The sequence below is a fragment of the Rhinopithecus bieti genome, unplaced genomic scaffold (genome assembly GCF_001698545.2).
Source record: "Rhinopithecus bieti isolate Rb0 unplaced genomic scaffold, ASM169854v2 scaffold_6380, whole genome shotgun sequence".
Classification (NCBI taxonomy): Eukaryota; Metazoa; Chordata; class Mammalia; order Primates; family Cercopithecidae; genus Rhinopithecus; species Rhinopithecus bieti.
In genome coordinates this window covers 5789782-5807446 of record NW_016806642.1, presented here as the reverse complement: position 1 = coordinate 5807446, position 17665 = coordinate 5789782, and the positions used below count along the sequence as shown (strand labels likewise).

At 41.0% G+C, this 17665-nt stretch overlaps 1 protein-coding gene across 1 annotated transcript in view; it reads left to right on the top strand.

The window, feature by feature from the left end:
- Nucleotides 1-17665, top strand: part of PGM1 (phosphoglucomutase 1) — a 66955-nt gene that overhangs the window by 35870 nt on the left and 13420 nt on the right. Inside the window, exons 3-7 of the mRNA XM_017877199.1 lie at nt 260-406; nt 1968-2093; nt 5108-5298; nt 6519-6673; nt 8961-9076. Coding sequence (XP_017732688.1) covers nt 260-406; nt 1968-2093; nt 5108-5298; nt 6519-6673; nt 8961-9076 — 735 coding nt within the window. The remainder of the gene's footprint in view (nt 1-259; nt 407-1967; nt 2094-5107; nt 5299-6518; nt 6674-8960; nt 9077-17665) is intronic.

Below are 17665 nucleotides of genomic sequence, written 5' to 3'. Positions count from 1 at the left end.
TTTGTAGGGGGTAGGGGGGGTGCTCTTTGCTTCATTTCAGTGACAGTGAAATGCTTCTCATTTGACTGTACCTGAATATGAAGAGCCATGTACAACTCATCCCTAACATGATATTTTCTTTTAGAAAAGTCCTGCCACTTTGCTGGCTGAATGATGAAATGGTAGATGTGCTAGTGAAGAGGAACTGATGAGCTTTGGATTCTTTGTATTTCCATGTGAGCTGCATGAAGTGACCCACTGTTTGCGGTTTGATTTCCAGGTCCTGCTCCAGAAGCAATAACTGATAAAATTTTCCAAATCAGCAAGACAATTGAAGAATATGCAATTTGCCCTGACCTGAAAGTAGACCTTGGTCTTCTTGGAAAGCAGCAGTTTGACTTGGAAAATAAGTTCAAACCCTTCACAGGCATGTTTACTTTCTTTCTCTTTCTGCCCACTCCTATTTCCACGTTGAGCAATTTTTCTTTCAACATTTTAGTACAGGGTCTTCAGTTTTGGAAAGATTTCCTTGAGTGGTCTGTAAGCTTTGCAAGTGCTATTCGTTAATTAACAAGTCTGGAATTAGGTTTGGGAGTCCAGAGAACTGGGCTCCCTGAGCCCTGCCAGGGATCAGCTTCATGACATCGGGTAAGTCATTTCCAACACTCTAGGCATGAGTTTTCATGCCTTGACTAGAAGACCTGTAAGATTACATTCATAGTTAACTTTTATTGACTTCTTGCTACATACCAGGGTCTTTACACACATTAATCCATTTTATTCTCACAGTAGATCTGTCAGGGCAGCACTGTCAAGCATTCATTATTACAGATGAGGAAACAAAGGCTGAGAGAGGTTAAGTAACAGGCTCAAGGTCATAGTCAGTGAATGGCAAAACCAGGATTTCAACTCAGGTTTGAATGATTTGCAAGCCTACATTTTCCATTTTAGTTGTCCTCATTCAGTAAAATCAATCAGACCATTTTAGGGGGACCAAATTGCAACTCTCTACATAGGCAGCTGTGGCTAACATTTTGTTGTTGAATGCCAGATATTGTAATAATTGACAGAATAAATATTTATAAAAGTATTCAGATTAATAAAATGAGGATGAGATGATTGGCAATAGACTTGCATTTTGACTTTGCCCTAACATGTTTTCTTTCTTCTGAATTGCAACTTTATGGAATGCATTTTATTAGTCAGTTAGTTCCTGGCCAAAGGATGCATTGCATTTTTTGTTTGAACCTACTCATGGAAAGCTGACAATTGCATCCTAACAAAGATAAAGTGCCACTTTGATGCATCTCGAAGACATTCTTGAGGTTCAGAAGATACCAGTAGAGAGTTTCTTACATTCTTCATATTTTGAAAATGTTCAGAACCACTGAATATCCAACAGTTTAGAAAATGTTCAGAAGCCCTGAATATTCAACAAGAACAACAATACTAAGTTCGTATATTTGCTTTATTCCTTAAGCAGTACATGTGAAAAGTGATTCATTAAAAAATTTCTTTTTCCGCTTAGTACCATTAAGTCTTGATGACAATGGACTTGGAAAAAGAAAAGGAAAGAAAAGTAGGCATTATATTTTCTGCTCTCTGTAACACCAAAACACACCTCTCAAAATGATGAATGGGGAAGCACTGTGGTGGCATAGCAGAATTTATACAACCTCTGTTGAAAATCCCCTGTGTGCCTCATCCAAGCTGTGTGGGCAAGTTTCTTAACCCTTCACACATTTAGTTTCCTCATCTATCAAATAGGACTAATAACATTTACCTCTCAGGAAAATTGTTAGTGTTGGATAACTATTGGTAGTATTGGATAGTATTGGATATCATTTAACAGTCATATTATTTGAGCTGTTCAATAACTGTCCTTTTAAAATAGCAATAGCAGGTTTACAGCCATGTAATCACATCAGAATATAATCTTTCTAAATGTGTTTAGTCCTTCCATCTTTTAATGTTGCTTGTTCTCACAGTGGAAATTGTGGATTCGGTAGAAGCGTATGCTACAATGCTGAGAAACATCTTTGATTTCAGTGCACTGAAAGAACTACTTTCTGGGCCAAACCGACTGAAGATCCGTATTGATGCTATGCATGGAGGTATACAGTCATTTCTTTTCAATTCCCATCTCTCAAGGATAGGAAGTCGCTCTCTTCTATGTGTATCATGATGCTTTAACAAGCCTTTTCTCAAGTCTCTCTGATGGTTTTTAAATAGAGTTATTTTGCAACCAGAGCAATATTCACACAGATCAAAATCTAATTGTATGTAGCAAAAATAGTAGAGACACTCCTCGTGGTAAGCTCCTGTGAAGGTCAGCGTTTCCACATTAAGCATCAGATTCTGAGTAACATGCAACTGCTGTTGTGGACTCTTCCTCCCCCTCAGAAGATACCTTACATTCTTGCTGCACGCCCCCGTGTATTTCTGAGAGGACGGTCATTTGGGAGATGTGGTAAACATACTTCTGAGCCCCACATCCCCAGTCACCTGCCCCCACATGCTCCTTTTCTTAGAAGAGGGCAAGATGAGGATTAAATTCAGGAACATCAGGATGTGTACAGCTCTGTCTTCTTCCTTCGGGCGTTGTGTGGTCAGGTCCATAGAGAGGGCAGCTATCACTGTGAACCAGAACCATGAGGTTTTCTCAGACATGTAGGTATATGAGAATCCCTGAAACTTATACACATACATCTGCCTGCTTGGAGAAGCCTTTCTGCCTGAGATTGAACCCTTTTAGTGATGCAATTCAGGGATTCCTGTGACACTGCAAACCACAGTTAGAAAGTCTTCTCCTGGTGAGCTAAAATCTTCCATCCTTGGAACTTCTCCCCTTGGGTCCTAGCTGGCCTCTGGACTCCCATAGAATGGATCTACTTCCTTACTCAGACAAAAGCGATTCTGTCATTTTAAACCATTCAACAGATGTGTATTGCATACCTGCAACATGCATGCCTGGGGAATAGGCAGGAACTGGGCAGATTACTTTCTTCAAAGAATATGCAATGTTTGGGGAGATGAGGTGGGTAAAAAACTAACCCCTGGGTCGGGTGCAGTGGCTCATGCCTGTAATCCCAACACTTTGAGAGGCCGAGGCAAGTGGATCACGGGGTTGGGAGTTCGAGACCAGCCTAACCAACATGGAGAAACCCTGTCTCTATAAAAATACAAAAATTAGCCGGGTGTGGTGGCACATGCCTGTAATCCCAGCTACTCAGGAGGCTGAGGCAGGAGACTAACTTGAAGCTGGGAGGCGGAAGTTGCAGTGAGCCGAGATCACACCACTGCCCCCCAGCCTGGGCGACAGAGCGAGACTCCGTCTCAAGACAACAACAACAACAACAACAAACTCTAAAAAACTAACTCCTGCCAGGCCAACAAAATGAGAGTTGGAATTTCAGATATTCTCTTTGGAGTTGGAAGAAGGCATAATTTGACTAGGGGTATAAAGAAAGGTTTCCTGGAAGAAGTGGCGACCAACTCAGTTCTTATAAAAGAAAGATCTAGAGTGATGAAAAATCAAGCAATGGTCATTCTCATGTGGTCGGTGGCTGTGACGAAGGCATGAAGGCTTAAAAATGGATGTCACATTAGGGAAATGAGGAGAGGCCTGAGCTGGCCAGAGAATGGGCATGTGAGGAGGGCATTGGGTAAGAGGAGCTTGTCAGGAGATAAGACTACTTTTCTCCAGGTCTTTTGGCTGTTCCTCTAATGCCTTTGTTTCTGTATCCCTCACAGCCCTGGCTGCCTTGACCTCATTCTGTGGTGTGTCAGTAACCTGCTTAACAAGTGACCCCTCATAGTACACACTTATTCCACAGTATTCTGACCTCCGGGGCATGTACTATATTGGGATTAGTACCATCCTTGATGAAAATGCTCTCTTAGCATTTCAGAGATGTGTGTCTTGGTGGTTATGTAAAATGTCACTCTAAACATATGTACCTGGCTTCTCCTGTTGTTTGTTGTTGGTGGTGGGTTTTTTGTTTTCTTTTTTTTTTTGAGACAGAGTCTTGCCCTGTTGCCCAGGCTGGAGTGCAGTGGTGCAATCTCAGCTTACTATAACCTCCTTTTCCCAAGTTCAAGCAATTCTCCTGTCTCAGCCTCCTGAGTAGCTGGATTACAGGCACCTGCCACCACACCTGGCTAATCTGTGTGTAGGGATGTTTGTGTGTGTGTGTGTGTGTATACACACACACACACACACATACATATATATATATTTTTTTATTTTATTTTATTTTTTAGTAGAGACAGAGTCTCATCATCTTGACCAGGCTGGTCTTAAACTCCTGACCTCATGTGATCTGCCTGCCTCAGGCTCCCAAAGTACTGAGATTACAGGTGTGAGCCACCGTACCCAGCCTGTTTGTGGTTTTTTAATCAGTTTGTCAGCTAGCTTGTCATAGTAGAAAGATGACAGCTCTGAATCCCAATTCCCACTTTTCCTAGCCATGTAAGTTGGGGCAAATGTCTTTACCTCAGAACACCAGCATTCCAATGTATCTGTAAACTGCAGGTAACAATCATAATGTAAACTTTTGTAACATATCTGCCAGGGACTATTCTCAGTGCTTCATAACTCTTAACTCATGTAATCCTTACATCAATCCTGTTAGGTAGTTAGCATTAGGACCCTCATTTTGCAAATGAAAGAGACTGAGGCACAGAGAGTTTAAATAACTTTCCCAAAATTATTATACAGCCCATGATCAGCAGAACTGGGATTTGAACCCAGACACTCTGATTTCAGAGTCCAGGCTCTTAAGCTCCAAGCTGTACCACCTTCTGAGCTTTTCTGAAGGACTGAATGAGAAAGCACAGGTATACAGTAGGGCCTTCATAATGGTTGGTTTCCTTTCTTTTCCCCACTCTGCCCTTCGTGAACTGGCCCCACCTTTTCCAACATAATCTCTCATTGTTCCATTTTCGAGAACATTCTTTTCCAGTCAGGTGTATCTCTCCACTAGTCCCTGAACACATTTCACATGTTCTTGTTGTTTCTCATGCCATTCTTCTCCCCAGAATGCATCCACCTCAGCCCTGAATCCTCACATCCTTTCAGGACTTTTATTTTCTGATTCTGCATACTTTTATTCCACGTTGTATATAGTTGTGGGACCGTATGTAAAGAAGATCCTCTGTGAAGAACTCGGTGCCCCTGCAAACTCAGCAGTTAACTGCGTTCCTCTGGAGGACTTTGGAGGCCACCACCCTGACCCCAACCTCACCTATGCAGCTGATCTGGTGGAGACCATGAAGTCAGGAGAGCATGATTTTGGGGCTGCCTTTGATGGAGATGGGGTGGGTATAAGTGCATTTAAGTGAACTCTGGTGCAGGCCAGAGTTCTGATCCTGCAGATGGGGAAAAAGGTGGGCTGCTTCTGCCAGACCCTGGGAGTGACTGTTAAGGATCCCTCATTCTGACCTGAGGTCAGAGCTAAATTATTAGAAGACCCTCTTGAACAGGACTAGGAGTCATTGAAATGAAACCCACGTGTGTAATTTCAGACATCCATACTTGCTAACAGTGGCACGATGATTAGGTTCTGGTTATGATAGAATGACTGGTATTTCTTGAGCTGGGTGAGTTCTAGATGCCTATCTTAAGGTAGGTTTCTGCTCTCAACCAGCAGCTGGCTACTTACTTAATCTCTGGAAAAAGTTTTGGTCTTATTATACACCCATTCATTCATTCACATGAGCTGAATATTGAAGCTATAATTTCATGGCCTATGTGAAGATGATATTGAGAGAATTAACATTTTAATCATTCTCTACAATTAAAATGTTTAGAAATAAGCTGTTTTATTTACAAGGGTGACTATGTACCGGACAAGGAAGAGATGTGTCTTAGGTTTATATCCCTGTATCTCACTGATGGTAGGTACTGTACATATTTACTTAGTTGAAAATATATTTTTGTTGTTACTGGTGTTCTTTACCATTAGCTAGAATCCACTGTTTCCTGAAAAATAATTTTTCCCTTATCAAAATGTTGGGAAATTAAAGGGCTTCCAGCAGACATTATTTTGTAGTACATCTTTGTGATGCAGTGCATGCTGGGAGTGTTTTTTGGCCACCCTCCCAGTTACTGTGGTACACAGACTGTGGTACACAGTTTACCCAGTAGACCTACCAAACTATGTAAACAGCCAATATTTCTTCTCTCATTGCATTTTCTCCTCCCCTGGGAAAAAGATGATTGGTTCCAGAGTCTGGAAAAAGTCTAGGAGGTTAAAGTGAGCTGGCCTCTGGAGGGAGAACAGAGGACTCAGCTCAAAAAGAGGTTGTGCTTGGACTTTAATTGAAAACAGTTTAAACTCTTTGGCATGGAAGTGCCTTTGGCCCAACGGTACTGTATAAACCCATTGAAAATAAAACCCAGTGTTAAAAATGCAGTATGGAAAAGAGATCAATTTCAAATTTTATGGTTTTAAATTTTATAAAACTCCCATGAAAGATAGTTTGATTTCTTCTAGTTTGATTAAAAGGTCTTTCTTTGATCCTCTCTTCTCCCCAAGGATCGAAACATGATTCTGGGCAAGCATGGGTTCTTTGTGAACCCTTCAGACTCTGTGGCTGTCATTGCTGCCAACATCTTCAGCATTCCGTATTTCCAGCAGACTGGGGTCCGTGGCTTTGCACGGAGCATGCCCACGAGTGGTGCCCTGGACCGGTAGGTCTCTCCATTCCCTTGCCCCTTCCTGTCTCGGGTCGTCCCAGTCTTCACTGTACCCTTCACTGTGCCTGGAACACATGTCCTTCCCTTTCAGCATCGGCATCTGATGCATAGAGTGTGCTGAGCGATTCCTGTGTGAGGGGATGGGTGGCTTTTTCTGGATTCGATACCCCTCTCCGCACTCCCTTGGCATCCTGGGCCTCCTCTTCCTGGCACTTACCATAGTGTGTTCTAGTAGCCTGTTTTCTCTTTGGCCTGCCCGGCTAGACTGTATACTTCTGCAGAGAAAGGACTGCCTTGTTCACCATCCTGGACTCTGCCTGACCATAGTATGCCTGGCACATGGTAGGACAAACACACACACGCATATAATTTTTTAAAGTTAATGAACAGTTGAGTGTTAATGAATAACAATGGAAATACTCAAAACATCATTTTGGAGGATCACTTTCCTTTTGCAGTGTGTACAGAGTGTGGGTGAAAGAGCAGTTTGAAGTATTTTTAGAGTTTCAACAGAACTGGATCGCTCATGCCCACACAAACACAGTGAATGTTTATATATCACTTCATTGTACAAAGACTTTGAGGTGGCTTGTTAGATCATACTTAAAAAATTGAAAAATAAAAGTCATAACAGATGAGGACCAGGGAAAATATTAGTTAGAATATGTCAAGTGTGCAGGAAATGTTTGATGAATAAAAGGTAAAGAATGAATGAATGAGTGAAAGGTCAAGGCCAGAGAGGAAAGTAGGCTGTGATATATATCTAGGCTCTTATAATAATAGCTAATATTTATTGAACATTACCTTGTAGACACTAAATATTTTGCATGTTTTAATTCATTAATTCTTAGATGAACCCCATGAGGTAAATGCTGTATTTAACACCATTTTTCTGGTGGGAACACCAAAGGACAAAGAAGTAACTTAGCTGAGGTCACCCAGCTGTAAATGGCTGACTCGGGATTTGAACCCAGAGCCTTTGCTCCCACCCACTGGGCCATGCAGTTTTTTTCTGTAGAGGGGAGATGGTTATAGAATTGGTGCTGACTTTGCTTCAGCTAACAAGAAAATAGCCACTAATATCCATATAGTGGTTTGTAGTTTGTATAGTGTTTTTTACATTCACCATCTCAACTGATCCTCACAGCAGACCTCATTTTAAGGAAGAGAAAATGGAAAGTCAGGGAAGCTAATAGTCTTGTCCAAGACCTCACCGCCAAATTAGAGCTAGCATTTGAGCCCAGCGTGTCTACCACCAGGTCCTGCATTTGAAATTATGAGCTGGTTTGAGGTCACACTATCATACGTTAGGCCTGTCAGGTCCTGGAATACCTTCTGTGTCATCCAAAAACAGTGTAATTCCAATTTTTGGAAAAATTGATAATCCACATATAGAATCATAACTGAAGTACCTCATTACCCAGATAAAAGTTTTCTGTACTTTAATAGTTTTCAAAATCATAGATTTGATTTTTTCCTCAAATATCAGAACGCAAAGCTGGCATTGCTTTCCTGGAAATAAGGCAAACATTCTGGGAAGCAAATCTCACTCAAACAGTGAATGGAACTTATCAGGTAACTTATCATGTTCAAAGGGAAAGGAATTTCTTTTTCTAAGTCACTCAAAGGTTTTAAGTAGTCGAAAGATACCTAGCGAGAAATAAAACACGTGTTAGAAGGGAAGGGGAACCACTAATCAGTGGGTGAAGCTGGTACATAGGGGAGACCCCACTGGGCCTTTCCCCTGGGGGGACTTCTTACGAGACAAAAGCAGCACTCACTGGGCAGCTGAATACTGGGTAGTCAGTCATCCTGGCTTTGTGACCTTGGTCTGATCACATAACATTCTGGGCCTGTTTCCTTCTCTGTAAAATGCTAACTGCCCAGACCCAGTATGTCATGGTTCTGTGATTACGGGTATATCAAAACACCATTCTTCTCTTCTTTATAGATTGGTTATAGATGCAGTCTGTATCTAAAATGTGGGTTTAAACAGCCTAAACAGCAGCCCTGAACATTTTACTATGGATGCTTCTTCTAGAATATTAACCTCCGTGATCTGAATTAATTCTTTCTTCTTCCACTTTTTCTGAATCCACATATAGTAGCCCATTGTGCACAAGGTTTCTCTTATGATTTTCCACCAATCTTAGAATTATATGTGACTCTGCGCAATGCTAAATGGGACCCTTGATTACAATAACTGTTGCCCTTTTCCGTCCCTCACATGGCTACGCTGATAGTCCTGCTGTGATGTAACTTTGATTTCATGCCTTTGAAGGGTGGCTAATGCTACAAAGATCGCTTTGTATGAGACTCCAACTGGCTGGAAGTTTTTTGGGAATTTGATGGATGCGAGCAAACTGTCCCTTTGTGGGGAGGAGAGCTTCGGGACTGGTAAGTCACACTCCTGTGCTAGCATTTTCCTTCCCTGTAACCACTATTTCCAGTAAAAGCTTAGACTGCTAGGGTAGCACTGAAATAGCAACAGTAGCTGATGTGTCCTAAATCAAGGTACAAATTATTTATAACAACCCTGGTGAAGTGTACACATTTGAAAAGGGGTGAGCACATTCAGCCAGAAAGGTTGATTTTACTTTCAGAGGATCACATGGACTCAGACAGGAAGCTGGGGGGCCTCCTCGGCAGCGTGGTCATTGAGTCTGTAGGGATTAAACTGAGTGATAAACAGATTTTTCTTCCTTCGGTGGTCAAAGAAACCTTCATAGATGTTTTCATTTCTGAGAAGAAATATGGTGGAGCAAGCCAGTTTTTTGTTTTTATTTAAGAAGAGGTTTCAGCACAGCATTAAATCTTTCTCTTTTATAGGCCCAAGTTTTCTATAGCAGAATAATCAAGGCTAAGTGAAGGAAGACCATGAGGGTGGAACTAAGTTGCTAGGTGATCAAGAAATTAAAAATACATCCTTGTGCCTGAGGGTGTATGTGTAATTGTATTAATATTCAAGTGAAAGAAGAGTACATAGTATTCTCGGGGGATGACCTAAGACCTATAGACCCCACTCTGCGCTCTCCTTCCTCCTTTCTGCTTGTCCAAATATTGACCCGAACTCCCACCTCTTTGATGACCTTCTCTGCTACCCCTTGCTGCCTGCATCAGTCTCTCTTTTCTAAACATCTGTTCAGGTGTGTGGCCCTGTCCCATGTATCAGACTCTGGCCAGGTTATAAGGTAGTTAAGTGACTACATCTCTTCTCCTTTTATTCCCTCTACCCGATATTTTTAAGTAAATGCACTGACCTTGATCCTATGGTACTCTATTGTCACACTTTAGTGAAGAAAAGAAGATCAAAACCAAGCATTCTCTCAGCTTTGCAACTGAGTTACAGTTCATGCCAGGTTAAACAGAACAGAATACTGATTTCCTTTCCTTTCCTATAAGTCTGGAGGTAGAGCGGGTAGAATGAGCTGCTAAATTGGAGGTACATATTTACAAAGTTCTAAGCAACTTGGTATTTTTGAGAGTGGTAATATTCCTTGGCAATGAACTGCCTTGACAGAATTGGAAGGTATGAAGTAGGCTGGATGAGTCTTGGGGTTAAACAACTTCCACAACAAAGGCTAGACAGTTTCCCAAAGTTGTAGGTGTTTAAATCAGAGATTACAAGGCCACTGCTTAGTCCTTTTCTACTTCATATAATGTGCACAGTGCCATGCTATTCTGAGGGATACTACATGAATGCCCAATGAGCCTATGAGGTGGTCTTCTCCCATGAAACTCCCCACAGTGTCATCTAGTTCAGGCCTGGCATCAGTCATTCTTTATGAATGAAGATGTCTTTGAAGGCAGCAACTGTGTCAAAGCCTTTGGCTTCCTGTTCCCATGTACTTGTATCAGTGTTGAGCCTAGTGAAAAGATAGAAGTCTAGAGTCAGGTTTCCCAGAGCATGTGGGTATGTGGAAGAATATTAGTTCCATGAGAGGGTTCTAGGGGTCAAGAAAAAGTGGGAAAATTGGACCACACTTCTCTATCTTGGATATTCACAATGATATTAGCATTTGAAGATTCCAGAACATTCTGCCATAAAGAATCCTGTTAGTACAGTTTTGCCTAAACATACTTTACCACTGTATATAATGATGTACATAATTATGATATTATACAATATCATCACTGCAATAATGATAATTATTATTATCATCATTTCATAGTATGTAGGGTAACTTTTTTTTCCACAGACTCATGTGGGAAGCCTTGGGCAAGAGGGATCAGAGCCCCAGAGATAAGCAGGAATCCCTGATGCTGACCAGCAGGGAATAGGCCTAAAGACAGGATGGCACAAGCTGCTCCTCTTACATGACAGGTCTTCAAAAACAAGAAGCAGCTCTCAGGTCCTTCCTTCCTCAGGCTGTCCATTTTTGTTTCCTCTAGTCATTCCTCGTTTCACATTGTTTATAGACTCAGCGCCAGCCTCTAGGTGCCTCTGAGTTTACCAGTGCCACTCTTGGAAGGTGATGCCCAGAACTGAGCCCAAATCTTCCAGGATTGGCCTGGCAAGTGAAGAGTAGGGTGGGATGATTATTTCTAGTGATTGGGGCACTGTATTTTTCTTGACATAACTTTCCTTTAGGTTAGTTTTTAGGAAGTTGCATAATACTGTTTAGCCCGCATAAGGTTGTGGGTAATTAAACCCTTAAAGTTTTTACCTAGAACTATTTGCCAAGGGAAGTCTCTCATGCTATGTTTGTGGAATTGATTTCTTTGAACCAAAGTATTAGACTTTAGACTATTGTTAAAGTTTGTTCTCATTTATTAACACATTCAACAAATACCTAGTACCAATCATGGTTTTAGCTTCTCCTTGGTATATTTCATATCCAAAGAGAGAATGCACTTCATTATCATGAGAATAATCACAAGCTCCTTCTCTCTCTCTCTCTCTTCGAAAAAAGAAAATTGTTGTGTAATATTTCTGAGATAAACATTTAAACAGCCAAGCTGCATAGCCATGGATCTCCACTATTGTGACCAAGTGCAGCTGGGCTTACTTAACTGAACTCCTGATCTTCTTATTTATAGAGGAGTTAATTTTTAGCTACCGTGTCCCTTGCTACTGAATGTTTCCAACAGTTCTTTCATAGTTTCTCAGGGTAGACATTAGTGACTCTATGCACTTTGAAACATTTGAATTCTATAGCTTAATTGAGCACAGAGTGCTTTATTTCTGTATTTTTCCAGGCAATAGCAGAGAAAATTTCTCAAAAACGCTTCCTTGACCTTTCAGGGTGGGCCAAATCCCCTGATTATTGACTCTTATGGCACCATGTACCTCTTCTTTGTTGTATTTGTTGCAGCTGTGATTTTACAATTACTTATGATTATTTGATTAGTGTCTGTTGGCTCCACTAGACTGTATGTGCCATGAGGACAGAGATGTTATGTGTCTTATCCTGCATTGTGTCCCTTGAGCCTCCCGTAGAGCCCAACATAGAACAGGTGCTCAATAAACTCTTATTGAATGAGTTCATGAACACTATTCACTTGGCACTTTCCGTTTAGACAAACAGATTCCTGCTGTTGGAAAAGAAAGAACTTTAAAAGGTATCTGATGTAAATTCCTGTATGATGCTGGAATCATAGTGACTGGTCAGTGCTTTCCGGCTTAACCACCCACCTCAATGGAGAATCCACACCTCACCTCTTGGCGTAGTCTGGGACTCTTGAAATGACTCAACACCACTTCTACCCCACGGTCCAGGCTTGGGAACCCCAAGTCTTTGTGGGAAGAAATGCACTTTTGCAAAAGAAAAGAAGTTTGCTTGCAAAGAGGTGCAAAGGAGTCTAACTTCAGGACTGGCCCACCGAGTAAAACAAACCACTAGTGTCCGAAGAACAATCTTGCAATATTACTAACATTACTAAGTATACATTAGTCTGTTTGTGCTGGAGGAGCAGCAGCTTTCTCACCTGGATATGGTAACCACAGAAGCTAGGACACTTCTTCAGAGATCAGCATTACAAACACCAGGGATAAATGGGGACAACTAGACAGGATGAGCCTGTTGTTGTTAGTTGATCTCATGGTACAAAGCTGTTTTTCCTTCCTAACGGTGGATGATTATGTACATGTTTATACACAATGGCAGAGGGCAGACTGTCAGTTCCATCCATCTTAGAATTGTTGGGACATTGAAAGTGAAGTCACTGAATAGTATAGAATACGATGCATTTGAACCCTTCCTCAGGAAAATAGGGGGCTTGGGAAAGATCGATGGGAAACCACGTTGATGATGAACTTGGTATCACTGGAGATATGTAAGTTATGATCCGGTCAGGTCTAGAGGTTAGCAATATTTTTTTCCCTGTCCTATCTTTAAAGGTTCTAGTGCTAATGCATCATACAGGAGTGGTAACTTGAAGAAATGTGGCATTACTGCTTTGCAAATTTCTTTTAATTTTAGTTTCTTATGAAAAGTCCTTCATGTTTGTACATTTTGCATTGATTCATTCCTCAAATATTTATTGAACTTTGCCTTTATCCTGGATACTGAGTTAGACTCTGGGTCACATGGTGAACAAGGCCTTCTCATAGAGGGCTCCATGAATGACAAGTGTGCAAAGCAACAGAAGGTGAAGTACAGGGGTACTTCGGGAGCTTTATTCTCAGGGTGCCTAACTTGGTTCTGTGGTGTAGGAGATCAGATTTTCTTTCTGGTTTTCTGCCCATTCTAACTTGCATAGCTACTGAGTACATTCCCCTGCAGGCAAAGCCCACAGGGGAAGATTATAGCACCCCATGTCTGGGCATAGCCTAGACAGAATACCCCAGTAGAACTAGGCTTATACACTAAATATAACTGACTCAATTAAACTGTTATCTGCCTGTCTCCCTCACCTGTATGTCTGTGCTCATCTGTGAGGGCAGGAGACACACCTTATGCATCTTGGTATCTTCTTATGTGCTTGGTACATGCTGGCACTGATTCACATTTGTTGAGTGTACAGTGAAGTTTGTGTTAGGACACGGTTTCTGCTTATCAGACACTTACTGCCTTCTTCCAAAGGCACCTTATGGAAAGGAAACCAAGTTCCAGGGGCAGTAATGAAGCAGGTCAGGCCTCATTGCTAAGTGGAAGGCCTGACAGTTCCTGGGGACAGCCTCCTGGGAGCTGGAGTGGTATGGAAAAGGCTTTCTTTTCAAGTGAAGTTGTTTGTGCAGTGGAAGGCCAAGAGGACAGGACTGTAGACACAGCAGGTCAGCTGAACCTCCCAGTCAGTCAACTGGGTCCCGGCCATTTTTTGGGCAGACTGTCTTAACAACTGACTTTGGGCCAACTCCTGTTGGGGAAGTACAACTCATAGTCTAGGGTGGGGCGTGATCACAGGGAGTGGTTTAAGCACAGAGGGCATGGGGAGTGCATCCTGGATAAGACTGAAGTTTAAAGTAATTGCAGAACATGTTAGCCAGGCTAGTAGGTGTATCTGGGATGGGCTTTCCAGGCAGTGAGAACTGTATGTTCAGGGGGCTGGAGGAGAGAGAGAAATTGACAGAAAAAGAAAGAGACAGACAGACACTGGTACTTTCAGAGAACTCCATGCAGCTGTTTTTCAGCTGTCATGCCCCCATCCTCACGCCTGTCACCTGGCAGGGGCTGGAAAGCTCCTGAGATGCCCATAGTGGTAACTGTAACGCAATCCCTAAACTGTTAGCTCTTGGCTCCCTCAGGAATGGTTGACATTTTTCTTGGCTGAGACCCAGGATGTGCCCTGACTGAGCCGAATTTGTGCTTATCACAAGGTGCTGATTAGGCTGAAGTAAAGTGACAGGTGTTTGAAGATGCTGAAAGGGTAGAATTCCTGTCCCTGAGCGGAGCAAGGGTGAAGAGATCCAGTGCAAAACCCACCACTGTCTTTTGTGCCAGCTGGGACTAGCAGTCCTTGCCTACAGTGTTTTCCCTTTCTCACAGTTAAATGAGCTCGGCTTCGTTTTCTTTCTAAAAATTAAAACATAATGAAACAAGTAATTTATGTTCATTATGAAAAAATAAGGAAGGAGGGAAAAAACACTGTAATCCCAGTGGCCAGAGGAAAGAGCATATTAGGTTATATTCTTCCATTTTCTTCTCCAATATGTATAATCAAGGAGCATTATTTTTAAAAGCATAATAAAGTCAGTGGAAAATGTAATAATTTTCCATAAAAGCCTTTTATTTTTCCCTTTATTCAAAACAGTATCTAGTAGTTACATCACACCTCACAGTTTATAAAATACTTCTACTTGGTTTTTCATAGTAATTTCTCACTATGAGAGAGAAGTTATGAGAGAGAAGTTAGTATTATTTCTGTTTTGCAGTTGAAGAAACTGAGGCTTAGAAAATGTAAGTGATTAGTCCAAATTCAAGTAGCTTACAAGTAACAGAGCCTCAAATTCACGTTTTCTGATTCTTAAGTATCAAGCTTTATCTACTGAGCCACGACCGCCAAAAGAATAGCTTTAGAAACACGTACATGCACCATTGGTGTTTTCCACTGGAGACTTGGCATCATTCATCAGAACCCTGAAGAAAATGAAATTTGCTCCACCTTCCTGAGTATTAATAGAATTACCTGGAGTTTTTGATACAACCAAGGTGATTAGTGATGAACCAGAATATCCAAAGAGGCTGAGAATTATACAATTGGAATCGGATATTTGTTTATGTTACCCAGGGCAGGTATTTTGTTTATAATATTAAGTATATGATTTAATTATCTCCAAGTAACTTGGCCAGAGTTGGGTAAGACTTTTATATTTTATTTTCGTTTCCACATAAAAGAAAAAATCAAATTCCTTACTTAGGTCAGGAAAAGCACAAAGGAACACTGCCTTCTATACTTTCAGTCTAGCCAAAAGAGAAAAAAGAAAAAAAATTAAGGAAAAAAATAATAAAAGAAGGAAGAAAAAACCCCAGTGGAGCACAGACAAATAATTCCAAGCTGGTATACTGCTGTCATGAATTCCCAATATATTGGGGAAGCTGCCAGAATCTTGCTTCTCAGGATGAACTGTTGCCAAAACGTATCATTTGCAAAAGCCGTAAGAGCCAGAGAGCTTTTTGCTCCTTAAAATAGCAGTAAAGGCAAATAAAAGTCTAAAGATAGTAAAATTAGGTAAACATTTTTAAAATATGTTATATAAAGCACTAAAAATATTACCTACTCTCTCTAGTTTTGCCGGCATCCGGGTTTCGAGGACAGTTAACTTCTAAAAGTAGTATCCCATTGAAGAGAAAAGTCTTTTGAAAGAAAAAGTCATATTTTTTAAGAACCAAAAATAGAAAGAGAAAGTGTTGGAATAAATTGATTGGTTGATTCATTCATACAGTCTTTCATAATTAGTTATTTACCATATTCCTTGTGCTATGCTAGTCACCAGACTTAATTACAAGGATAAATAAGAGGTGCCCCTAAGAAGCACACAGTTAGTGGGGAGAAAGGCCCACAAACAGATGGTTGAGACTCAAGGAGGCTGATGTCACCCCAGATGTTTTGTGCAGGTTGCTATAGGAGAAGAAAGAGAAGGGAGCTCATGACTGCCTAGGGAAGTTGGGAGCTAGTCTTAAAAAAGAGAGGACATTTGAGCTGGGTCTGAAAAGATGAAGAGAGGAAGGAAAAACACCACGTGCCTCCTGCATACCTAGCATGGTGCTAGATACTCTGACAATTCCAAGAAGAATAAGACCCAGCAGGAAGTGCAGTAGGGCAAGCACATAAAGAATTCAACATAAAATCATGTTAAAGCATGATTATAGAGCAGTTGTATACAGTTCTATTTAGAAATCAGAAAATAAGGCTCCATGTAGACTGCTTTCTTTCAGAGTAAGGAGTTTAAAGGCAAAAAAATGAGAGTTGTGTTCCATATCAGGCTCTTGGAAAAGGGTGTCCATGCATATAAGCACAACCAGAGAAGCCCATTTTAAAATTTTGTTAAAGATTTTAGCAAGGACCTTAGCAGGAGACAAATGTATCAGAGTTTGTTTAACCAAACCTTAATGGTTAAAGAACAGTGTCTTAGAGTTGGAATTGCTGGATCCATGAGTAGGTCCAGTTTTAAGGCTTTGATACTTTTTTGCCAAATTGCTGTCCAGAAGGATTGTGCCAGTATCCACTGCCACCAGTTCTATGGTGGAATCCTGTTTCCCTTTCATCCTCCTGGCACTGGCTGTTCAGATTTTTACACTTGCGGATTTTTATACCTTTTGTCAAGCAAGTAGCAGTTTCTCATTGTGGTTTTAACTTTAATTTTTCTTCTTAAAAGTAACACCAGCTTTTTATTATGCCAATTGGTTGGGTGTGTGTGTGTGTGTGTGTGTGTGTGTACTGTTTGGCACATCGCCTATTTATATCCTTGGCCTGTTTTTCTATTGAAATTCTTTTTTCTTATCCATATATAAGAATTTTTTCTATACTGAATGTATTAAACATCTGCCTTAAAATATATCGAATGTGGCCGGGCACAGTGGCTCACACCTGTAATCCTAGCACTTTGGGAGGCCGAGGTGGGTGGATCACTTGAGGTCAGGAGTTCAAGATCAGCCTGGCCAACATGGCGAAACCCTGTCTCTACTACAAATACAAAAATTAGCCGAGCGTGGTGGTGGGCACCTATAATCCCAGCTTTTCGGGAGACTGAGGCAGGAGAATCGCTTGGGCTCGGGGGGTGGAGGTTGCAGTGAGCCGAGATCATGCCACTTCACTCCAGCCTGGGCAAAAGAGCAAAACTCCATCTCAAAAAATAAAAGTATATATATATAGTATTGAACATCTACCTTAAGTGCTATCCACTTTTAAACAACCACATCTCTTTAATTTTTTAAAGTTTGTCAATGGGCTTTTAATTTTGTCCATAGTAGTTTTACAGTATAGAAATGCTAATTTTTAAGTGGATAAATACATCAATGTTTTCTTTTATGAATACTGAATTTACATTATTTATCACCCCTAAGATTTATATATAAATATATAAAATACATGTATATTAATATA